This window comes from Primulina eburnea, chromosome 14, assembly GCF_022965805.1.
Source record: "Primulina eburnea isolate SZY01 chromosome 14, ASM2296580v1, whole genome shotgun sequence".
NCBI classification, from domain to species: domain Eukaryota; kingdom Viridiplantae; phylum Streptophyta; class Magnoliopsida; order Lamiales; family Gesneriaceae; genus Primulina; species Primulina eburnea.
The window spans coordinates 24,143,837-24,155,163 of NC_133114.1; the positions used below are offsets into that span (position 1 = coordinate 24,143,837).

The 11,327-nt window shown below is 35.1% G+C and overlaps 2 protein-coding genes across 2 annotated transcripts; one reads left to right on the forward strand and one right to left on the reverse strand.

Annotated features, from left to right (window-relative positions):
• Positions 1-1,681: 1,681 nt before the first annotated feature.
• Positions 1,682-5,842, forward strand: LOC140812860 (AP-1 complex subunit sigma-2-like). Its single transcript, XM_073171227.1, has 7 exons — positions 1,682-1,830; positions 2,648-2,734; positions 2,965-3,056; positions 3,181-3,289; positions 3,379-3,414; positions 5,442-5,528; positions 5,601-5,842. The coding sequence occupies exons 1-7, from the start codon at positions 1,828-1,830 to the stop codon at positions 5,670-5,672; spliced, it is 486 nt and encodes a 161-aa protein (XP_073027328.1). The 5' UTR covers positions 1,682-1,827; the 3' UTR covers positions 5,673-5,842.
• Positions 5,843-6,135: 293 nt separating this feature from the next.
• LOC140812920 (vesicle-associated protein 1-2-like) lies at positions 6,136-10,765 on the reverse strand. Its single transcript, XM_073171307.1, has 7 exons — positions 10,434-10,765; positions 10,287-10,357; positions 9,435-9,516; positions 9,045-9,166; positions 8,654-8,776; positions 7,722-7,891; positions 6,136-6,732 (listed from the first exon to the last, which is right to left on the reverse strand). The coding sequence occupies exons 1-7, from the start codon at positions 10,477-10,479 to the stop codon at positions 6,513-6,515; spliced, it is 834 nt and encodes a 277-aa protein (XP_073027408.1). The 5' UTR covers positions 10,480-10,765; the 3' UTR covers positions 6,136-6,512.
• Positions 10,766-11,327: the final 562 nt, after the last annotated feature.

Consider the following 11,327-nt stretch of genomic DNA (forward strand, 5'->3'; position numbering starts at 1 on the left):
TTTGTTTCTAGAATGTCCTTAAATCACCTTGATCCCAATTAATTTTACTTTCTAAATCCTTATTTGCGAATTGCAACTTAAAAAGACTTATAATGACTTAGTGTTGTTACTATTATAACCTCGAATTTCAACTTTTCTTACAATTCCCAATATTAAAAGAAGGATGACCATACTTATCGTATATTACGTTATCTTCTAAATTCTTTATGAGGGAATGGATCTTTTTCCACTATCATTGTCTCTTTCTCAGGAAATTTCAGCATCCCATACTTCTTTCTTTTTAATTCAGCAAATGATGATCCAAGGGGATGTGAGGTACATTGTCTCCCCCAAGCATGCTCTCTTGTGTTCTTTGTAGACGCTCCTCGACCGATAAGACCATCATAAGCTCTTGATTGTGAACATGAATGGGCAAGCTTATAGGTCTGCATCACAAGTTGTTTTCCTCCATTACGCAACCCAATTTGGTTTTTTGGTGCTATCTCTTCTTCCTAGTGAAGTGTACTTATCCTCTAAATCGGACAAAAGAACCGGTGGTAAAAACAATTTCCGAACTTTGCCTGGTTGACAATTTTTCGATCTTTGTACTTTCGTTAGCTACTTACTTTCAAGCTCATAAGGTCTGTTTTCACATTTTGACGCGTCCACTCTCCCATTTCTTTAATGAATTCATTCATGGTATTAGTGAAAGCATTAGCCATCTCTTTAGGTTCACTTTGAATCCCTTGCTCCATTGACACCACAAGACTCACTGGAACTTTATGGCCAATAGAATGCATGGCTCCTTCATTCATATATAATTTGTTCCTCAAACTTATGGAAAATCTCACCGAATGATCCTCCAGCAAATTCATTTTCCTCTCCATGCACATGATCATCCTTCCCCGGTGGCTGGGAATTCCTTCGGTTTTTCAGTGTTTGAACGCTTTGGTGCCATCTCTGGTCCTATCAGATGTTTCAAAATTGTTTGCTCTGAATTTTTTGGTTGGCATTATGCAATCTCCGTAGACATGTGTGTCTTTTTTATATTAATCACACTTGTGGTATGTAATTGTGCGTTTCAAGTCTTCAACCCAATTATATATTTGTATGTTGCTGGATGTTACCCATGTTTTCGAACTATTTATGTAGAGTAGGTCTCTTGTAACACGGTCTCACAAATCTTTATCTGTGAGACAGGTCAATCCTACCGATATTGACAACAAAAAATAATACTCTTAGCATAAAAAGTAATACTTTTTCATGGATAACCCAAATAAGAGATCTGTCTCATAAAATAAGACCCGTGAGACCGTCTCCCACAAGTTTTTGTCATTCATGTATTACGTTAAACATTTAATGTGCATGTGTTCGGTAGTTAATATATCTATACTATGTTATTAAATTTAAGATCTTTAGAGTAGCTAACTTTTCGTGTTATGGTCAGTCTAAATAATTATATATACTAATAAAGTGTTAAATCTTATTATAGGTCATACGTAGCTTAACGGATAAAGTTTTTGTTTCTTAATCATCAAATTGTATTTTTTTAATTTATATATCAAAATTATAATATAATTATGTTTTGATAATCATTTATATATAAATCAAATAAATTATAAATAATATTGTACAAGTACACAACCATTACGTCGATAAACTAGCAATTAATAAAGTTAACCAAATCATGTCTTCATGTTTTTTAGGATTGAAATTTAAATGAGCTGACCAAAATAAAAAGACGCCGCGAATAAGGGGGCCGATACACGGAGGAAGTAAATTACTGTAGCGGAGGAGGGATTCGGATCCGCCGAGGCAGCGTAGCGGAGTAGTGACACCACCGCAGCCATGGTTAGTTTTCATCGATCGTGATCTAGCCTAATTATCCCCTTTTAGGAGTTCTGATTTCCTAATTTGCTTCTGTATCACACGTATCTCGAATTGGAAATGCAATTCCTAGACTGCCATGGATGTGATTTGTTTTTCGTGAGCGATCAAATGCGCCTTCTCATTTTAGCGTGTATTTTGATGGATCCCATTTGCTTCCGTTCAGATCGCTATTATTTGTTGAACATGTTATGCCTCTGACATTGGTCTCACTGAAAATAATTGGATAATTTGGAGAGATTATGGGAGTATGTACTATAGATTTATGCAGTTTAAGAATTTCAATTGAAATGTTCTAGTTGCACCTGATGAATAAGCATATTGTAAAGACTGAGCTCTTCAGGTAAAATTTAAGTCCCAGAGAAGTTACATTTTGATGCCCGTGAAGATATAATGTATCTGCGGTGTTTGTCTCTAATATTCAGTATGTTTTTATGGTTGATAATGAATATCACCTTGATAAAGATTGAATTCATGTGATATCCAAGTCAGAATTTGGTAGTAGTAGGATGTTTCCATCATCTGTTACGGCAGGTGAAAAGTTTCCTCCAGGGTCCGATATCCTTGAGGTAGTGCAAAAGACCCTATACTTGGCTTTTACACAAAAGCTTTATGGTATCAACTTTGAATCTGTTTTTCCTCAATTCTGAATTATACATCAAACTGCTTCTGTTTAACAAGTGATTGGAGATCTGGTAATTTTCACTTTGATACTAATCTGTTATTTCTGTGTCTATGTTCACACAGAGTTGATAAGCTATCGATTGTCATATTATTTCAGATTCAATTTGTTCTTCTTATTAGCCGGCAAGGGAAAGTGAGGTTGACAAAGTGGTATTCGCCTTATTCTCAAAAAGAAAGAACAAAGGTATAGTAGTTTCCTTCTCAATTTCATTTTTTGATGAAGAATTTGTTCTACTGATCAGCCGTGTTCTTTTTCTCAATTATCCGTTTTTTATGCTTTGACTTATTGGTGGGGTGAAAACATGGAATTATCATAAAGAGACTTTTCTATCTTGCCGGATTATCTAATTCATTAAAATTAAATTTTTTTTCAATACATTGCATTTAAAACTTTTTTCTTTCGATATAAATAAGGTAATCCGGGAGCTTAGTGGCTTGATCCTAACTCGAGGTCCTAAACTATGCAATTTTGTGGAGTGGAGAGGATACAAAGTTGTTTACAAAAGGTTAGTAACCTTTATTTTAACTCAGCCTTGCGAGAGATTCGATTTATTGCCGGGAAAAAAACATCCAGCCTTCTCTTCACTGGTTTGTGTATTTAATTTTTTGCATCTTTTGCTAATTCTGCAGATATGCAAGCCTTTATTTCTGCATGTGCATTGACCAGAATGATAATGAATTGGAGGTCCTTGAAATTATCCATCACTTTGTGGAGATTCTAGACCGCTACTTTGGAAGTGTGAGACTTGATATGATCAGATCATGTATTAATTTTTGTCGTTATAAATCTGATCTTACATTGAATCAAAATTTATCTTGTTTCTTTAGGTGTGTGAACTGGATTTGATCTTTAATTTCCATAAGGTATGGTTTCCTGTCCCATTTGCTTTTAAAATCTTGATAGGTTTTTTCGTATTTATGCATTACCGGTTGAAGTTCTTAGAATGGAGTTAATACAGTAGGTTGAGAATATTCCATAACTTTAACTTAGGCAAACTTGTTGGATGATTTGAGGTGGCCGAAATCGATTGGTGATTCCTTTAGGTGTTATGGCATGAACTGTCGTCGTCATGCTTTGCTGGGCTCCAGGCATCATAGTACATTCCTGCTAGTTGCGGGGACTGCTACGTGAATATTAGTTCTCCAAACTAAGTGATTTTCTTACATGGCATATCTTAAACCAATATATAAGATATCCTCCTTAACCATTATCATTTTTATCCAAATTTTCAATGACATATCTCTCCTTCTGCTCCTTCTGTTAACCTGTCAATCTAAGATGTGTCGGATTAGGGTCATGTTTGGTCTCCTTTTCACACGACCAAACAATGTTAGATGTCTTTCTCTAATCTTTTCCTCAATGGGGCTACACCTAAATATCTCATAATTCTTTCATTCCTAATTCTTTCATTAAGCATTTTTCCTCGCATCCATCATAACACACATATCTCTGCTACTGTTATCTCATGCATATGTAGTCCTATAGTAGCCCAATACTACGATCCATAATGCATAGTTGGTCGAACAATAGTCTTGTAACAATCTCCTTTCAATCTCGCATACATCATTCTATCGCATAAGATTCCTGATGTCATCATCTATTTCATCCACCTCGCTTTAATCATATGGTCTATGTGCTTTCTAATGTCACATGTCTTTTGAATAATAGATCCTAAATGGCGAAAAGCTTTACACTCTGGGATTTCTTGACCTTCAATCTCAATTGGGTTACTTTATTCGTCTAGATTCAGAACCAAAGTTACAGGCTAGATATTTTGTTTTTGAGCGACTAATTCTAAAATATTTACTCTCAAAAACTTCACGTCATCTATCTGATTTTTTATTTACACCTTTATTTTCGTCTATCAGGACAATATCATATGCAAACAACATATACCAAGGTACCTCGTTTTGAATGTGTCTCGTCAGCTCATCCTTAACGAAAGCACAGAAGTAATGGCTTAAAGCCGATCCTTGATGAAGTCCTACTGCCACAAAAAAATCACATGACATCCTTCCAATAGACCCTAGTTACAACACCTTCATACATATCTCTAACGATCGCATTGAAGCACATGCTTCCTTCTAAGTATCCACCAAATTAATTTTCTAAGCACTATATCATAGGTTTCTCTAAGTCGATAAATGCCATATGCAGGCTCTTTTGTTGTTATCTATATTTCTGAAAATAGCTTCCATTATAGACTTACACGGAATAGAACCTAATTGGTTCTATGGTACCCACGCTTATCTGTCCTGAAACAAAAGAGCCTGACTCTGGTCCTTTCCTGACTGGGTTGGCTCAGAACTGTGTCTGAATGGGCTTTTCTGGGTCAGGGTGGGGCCATCTGATTGCAAGCATTTGATTCTTCTGATTTCTGATTTTGGAAAATATATTGTTTTTCATTGGTTCAGCTTGACTGACTTTCGGAAGATAGTGAAATAATTTTTGCATATATTTGAAATCTTGATGACTTATCGGATAGGATGATGAAGAAACCAATTTAATAATCTATAGTAAGAATCAGTAAATTATTTTATCGTAGATATTCTTTGGGGAATTATATAATGGTGTAATTTAAGATTTTGAATGACCGGGCATTGCAACAAATTCATTTTCCCCTCTATTTTGCTATTTTTATGCCATGCAGTTTTGCAACCGGATAGTACAAAGTTTTATTTCACATTTTATAAATTAATTCACTTATTTCCTATGATCCTCTATTTGACGAAGACCTCCAAATAGTCTTACCTTTGATATCTTGACAGTGTGGATCTGAACATGGTTTTAGTTTAAGCAGTGCAATTGTCCTACACCATCACTCGTTTATTCGAACCGATTTCTGGATTTTTTTCCCGTAATTTAAAGATTCTTCCGAACGCATCGACAGGCCTATTACATCTTGGATGAAGTTCTAATCGCTGGTGAACTTCAAGAGTCGAGCAAGAAAACTGTTGCACGCCTAATAGCTGCTCAGGTGAGCAATTTATAGTTTGTGGTGCATTCCATTCAAAAGAACACTGCCCAATCATCGGTAATTTGTTTGTAGGATTCTCTGGTGGAGGCGGCTAAGGAGCAAGCAAGTTCTATAAGTAACATGATTGCCCAGGCGACAAAATGAAATGGGAGTAGTATAAATGCTTCGTTTTTGTACATTTTGGTTTCATTGCTGTTGTATCTGATTTGCAGATGACCTATTTAACTTTTGCTTCTCTTTCTTTCATCTCCAAGTATGTTCTTACCAAAAATATTTGATTAGTGCATCCAAAAATATAACGTGAATACTCCATATCATCTGGTGTATGACATGATTTTGGACATTCAATTTGTCACTTAAATGTGTGAAATGTGAAGGTCGAATGATTTCTCGAGCGATGTCTGGACTTTAAGACTCTACTTGTCAACTATGTACCTCACGATTCAAGAAATTATGATGATAATAATTTTTATATACAAATACATCATCGTCAAACACAATTTCAGAATTTAAAAAAACTAGTATTTGTTGTCACTTTAAACCAAACAAAAATTTCTAACATTATTCACAAAAAAAGCTAACAAGAATTTTTTTTAAAAAAAAGAAAAAACAAGAAAACCCAACAAACGCAACCAGTAGTTCAACATTAGTCCGTGGTGTCCAGCACAGTATACCCAGTAATTCAAGAAAACTGTCGTAAAACCTGCGCATACATTCTCTTTTCCATAGGGGGAGGATCAAATTCAACGCCCCAAAACCCGCCGAGGACGAAACTCACGAACGTTGAGGCTGTACATACGATTTGATTATCGACAAATTATCTCATCTCTGATTCAGTTCTATTTATATATTGCGACTGAACCAGCCCAACCAGGCGCAGGGAAGAGCCAAACAACTTCAGGAGATATTATACATCAACGACGCATATACATGCAAGCTAGATTCAAGAAAAATCCAGCAGATTGAAGTTGATCATGTTATCTCTCAGTTTGTTAGGATTTCAATAAACATTATCTCCCGGTTTGTTAGGCCCAGAACTTGATCCCAAACACGTAGCATTATATGTCGTAGCCTCTCTTCGTACTTGTACACGAAGGACATGAACACACAGATGACAGTCTTTGCTACCCAATCTTCTATCGACTCCGACACCAACTTCGTGACCATTTTCATCATCAACATCACCATTGACTCCATCAAAGTCCTGTCAAGTATAAATTTATTCAAGCGTGAATCTAAATTTAGACGAAATATATTTCAAGTTACACGCTAGATTGAGATCTGCAGTATTTGAATGATATCGAAATTTAAATGTGCTGAAATCGCTGGGACGAGCTAACAACACATTTAAAAAGAAAACCATGCCTTCAAAACGCAGGTTATAACTCCCAAGAGATGACGAATATTTCTAGCATACTTGCACTGTTATGCAAGATAGTTTTGAGTAGAAATAGCATATTTTTAGAAGCTTGCACATAGTTGAATTTATCTATACTTACTACAATCTATACCTAAGCAAAAGCATAAACGCTGTGTCACCACATAAAGTATCAAATATCAAGAAAAACTTGTCACAATTCTTATGTGTAGTGTTTTTCATTTTTTTTTTTTGGAAAGTTGCATTTGTGGTTTTATATTTTTTACTTTTTGCGATTTGTGTTCTCTATATTGTCAAAATTTACTTTTAGTCTGATATCTTTGTTTTTATGACAATTTGAGTCATTTTATCCGACTTAATAGTGATATGGCCATGATGCAACACCGATGCGGTGCTGACGTATGTAACGGCACGTCAGCCAGTACTCTCAATGAAAAATGATTAAAATAGCCAAAAATCGAAAGATATAGGACTACAATCGAAATTTCATAACATCGATAACCAAAAATCGTAAAGAAGCAAATACACAGGACCAAAATTGCAATTTTCCTTTTTTCTTTGAGAAAAATAATCCCCACTTATGTGATGTTGTGACTGGAATCCAAAATATTCCAAAGACAATACCAGAAGTTTATTTTCAAGAGAGAGGCTGTTTATATCCAGAAAACATGATAATTTAGAAGGAAAAAAAATTGAAAAATAATAATCATGGACTTTATTATAACTAAGACTTATTAGCGTGCACAGTTTTTCTAAAGAAGTAATTTAATGTGAAAGGTGGAGCAATGAATAAAGGTAAAACAATAGATGAATACCAGATTAGAGAACATGTCTGCTTCATGAGGTAGTAGGATACCACAACAATAAAAGTGCCGATGAAGCACATCAAGATCCATCCACCAACGCGATTAATGTTCCTATCCCTCACCGATATTTGAATAACTTGAGATGGACTAGCTTCAACGATGGACCCTGGTTCATCGACCTGTCATAAGGGAAAATTTTTTAGCTCGGTTCATGGATTCTCAACTCCCTAGTCTCGCATGCAGCAGAATGTGAACAGAAGGTCAAGTTCCATCAACTGAAGGGGATAGTTATTGGACAACAGATAATATGGTGTGGAATGGATGGAACAAATTGTAAAATGGGATAGGAAGTGTACAGATTTTTTGTGGTAACTTGTATTACGGTATATTTTATAACGCATTACATTATTTTTTTTGAATTTAACTTTCGCATTGGATAGAATAATCTACAAAATTGTTTCTCGCGGTTACGATGTGTGGTTATGCATTCTATAGTAGTCCATAGTTTAAAACAATTGACACTTCGCCAGAGTTAAATTTTGAACTCTAACCAGATAAAACTTCGATGTGAATACACTAAAATTTGATGATGAATTGTTAACTAATGAATTATGGTTTCATGTATATAAATATTTCCGAGAGTATGATGCAGATCTAATGAAATGGGGCAAGAGCAAGATGATTTTCACATGTAAATCCTTGTGTTGATTTTTGACAAAAGAGTTGGTGACCTGCAGGAACACCGAAAAAAGTGCGCTTAGCATATATACTAGTTCTGTTGAGTGTTTTCAATGTGAGAAATTTTTTTTGAAAAAAAAATATTTATAATTTTTGGTTTTGATAAGAAATTAGGTTGTTCCTAAGCAAACTTATTCAGCCCACCCTCTAAATTACTACACATCAAAGAGATTGAGAAAAGAGTTGTCTAAGCTTCAATTAACCTTGGATGTTGCCAAAGATCCTCTCAAGTTGTGAGCATCAAAGGTTGCAACTTGAGCTTGTGGTAAAGTGTAAACCACTTGAAGTTTGCTCTCTTCAATCATATGAGCTACCGCCGTATTGAACTACAAAATAACAGTTCAAAGATTGTTATATCTTGTGACCCCAGTTTATATAAAGTGACATGATTTTCAATTTTGGGATGAAATATGATGCTTAGCATAATCTCAAATCACCAGTTTTGAAATAACATTTCACAGACATAACTACAAATATGAAGCACCAATTTCGAACAGAAGATTTTGACTGTTAAAGCATGAGACAAAATGAGCATGGGAGTAAAGATGCAAATTACGACTCTATCAGAATGGTATGAACTCAAATTATAGATACCAAATTCGGGGCATCTTCTTTGGTTGTACCAGGCCTTGCAAGAACACTTTGAATCTTGAATATGTCCCTGCCCTGCCAAGTCTGCATGCTGGTAGGAGCCCTCCTTGGAGCTTGCGTTTTCACTACAGAATCAGTGTTTTAATTTTGAGTTTCGATTGAAGAACTTTTATGGATATTTAAATCTTTTCGCAATAACTATCATAATAGTAAAACCAGATGTCAACAACTCTAGGGGATAAGTAGGACTAAACCAACCACCTTAATTGAAAAAATAAAAAATAAAAATTTAAGATCTAACCATTCTAAAGATATAAATTTTCATCTCCCATAACATATAATATCCTTAAAAGGTAAAAGCCAAAAGAAGTCCTGTGGAAAAATTAAAACAACCTGTAACCTCACAAGATCCCCCAGGAGAAAGAACTCCAATCCACGGCTGAACACCATACTGTCTCCGCTTCGTGCATAGAACCTGAATTTTTAATGAGAAAGGGGAGCAGAAGGTAAGAAGTTCGTTGGTTAGTTGCCTCCAAGACAATTTTTTTTTTCAGATTTAAACATTTCTAAAAATAAGAGTTTTGATCCATGAGAAATAGATTGAGGCAGTAGTAAAACACTGTACATTGTCCTTAACTATAATGGGTAAAACAGGGATGGCTTGAAGCTCATCTGGCGACTGGCGCCAACGACCCAAGTTTGGTATGAGGCATCGGATTTAGACCTAATTGTAACAAACACTTCCCCAACTCAAAAAAAAAACTATAACGGGTGAAAAAACTTCATTTAGGTCCCTGTGGATGCGAATGTGTATCATGTTTTATCAATCCGAGTATCAAAATTATCATACAATGATCAAAGATTATCTTTGTTAATCATTTAAATAAGACTAAATCGATTATCTATAATAGTTATACAAACAATATTTAGATGACTAAAATTAATCAAAAGTAGATACTCCACTAAATAAAGTACTAAAATCCATCACTAACAAATAGAGACAAGATATTCCCCCAAAAAAAAAACCAAACAAATAGAGACAAGAGACCTAAAAATACAACCTCGTACACATGGGACCTAAATTTAACTTTTGAAAGACACCTTTAATCATGATTGTGATCAAGGTGTTGACACAATAAAGCACAAATATGTTAAATTTTCATTTTTCGCAAGAAATTAAATTTCATAGAAAATGATAAACAATGGATTCAATAATCGACTGAAATCACCGACATTGATAATCACCTTAAAAGCGACATGATTTTCAGTGGTATTCCTCAATTTGATCGAAGAAGATAGCTGCTTGTTTCCCTCAACTGACGAAAACCAAAAACAAGAATAGGTAAAAACAAATCCAGAGCCGGCTGATGCAAGTTCAATCGAAAAACTTACGCCGAAACATCAGCTCGGAAGTTTCACAATCCAGCAACAAACCCATGCCGCTTAATCCTCAATCCCAGTTCAAAACCAACAATTTCATCAACTGGGGAAGTGAAAATCCGCGGCTACGTCGGCTGGTCTGGGCTGGCTTCGAATTTGTGGGGAATGTATGTTCAAAACTCGTGAACTAAGCAAGTGCATGGAGCGATCGATGGGACGGAAGTGGGTACTTATCAAATTCTTTGACGGAAACCGGAGTTTTGATTCCGTTGACTTTGGATGATTCTGTATGGTCTCCGATAAAACTGCAAAACGTGTCTCTGGCGCGTATCTATTTGTTTCTTCCCGAATGGAAAAAGTCCAAATAAAGCATGTAATACACGAGGACCCATGTAAATCTTAGTAACAAGGATCACCATCCACTACATGGTCAATCTTTTGAGTGATGCTCATATGTTTTCGTCTCACGGATCTTAATCTGTGATTAATCTGTGAGATGGATCAACCCTACCTATTTTCACGATAAAAAATAATACTTTTAACATAAAAAGTAATATTTTTTTCATGAATGACCCAAATAAGAGATTCGTCTCACAAATACGACCCGTGAGACCGTCTCACACAAGTTTTTGCCCAATCCTTTTTTTAGAATACTTCCAATACTGTGACAGGGGGTTTGACGGACCCTTACTTGTATATCAGTAAAATATTCACAGGTATTGTATGTGTTATTATTATTATTAATTCGATCAAAAAATATTAAACAATTAACACGAAGTTATTTTCAATTAAGAAGAGTTGTTCGACTTAAAAATGAAGTTTTATTTAGGTTTTTTCTATGTAAAATATGTAGTGGCTTGATGAGGTTTTTAATAGGATAATTATGAAATTAAATATTTTGATGGC

Coding starts and splice junctions, on each gene's coding strand:
- LOC140812860 (XM_073171227.1), top strand. Junction 2,735..2,964: donor CTCAAAAAGAAAGAACAAAG/GTATAGTAGTTT, acceptor GATATAAATAAG/GTAATCCGGGAGCTTAGTGG. Junction 3,415..5,441: donor TGATCTTTAATTTCCATAAG/GTATGGTTTCCT, acceptor ACGCATCGACAG/GCCTATTACATCTTGGATGA.
- LOC140812920 (XM_073171307.1), bottom strand. CDS start 10,479: ATGGGTTTGTTGCTGGATTGTGAAACTTCCGAGCTGATGTTTCGGC. Junction 10,358..10,433: donor TTCCGAGCTGATGTTTCGGC/GTAAGTTTTTCG, acceptor GGTTTTCGTCAG/TTGAGGGAAACAAGCAGCTA. Junction 8,777..9,044: donor AAGAAGATGCCCCGAATTTG/GTATCTATAATT, acceptor GTTATTTTGTAG/TTCAATACGGCGGTAGCTCA.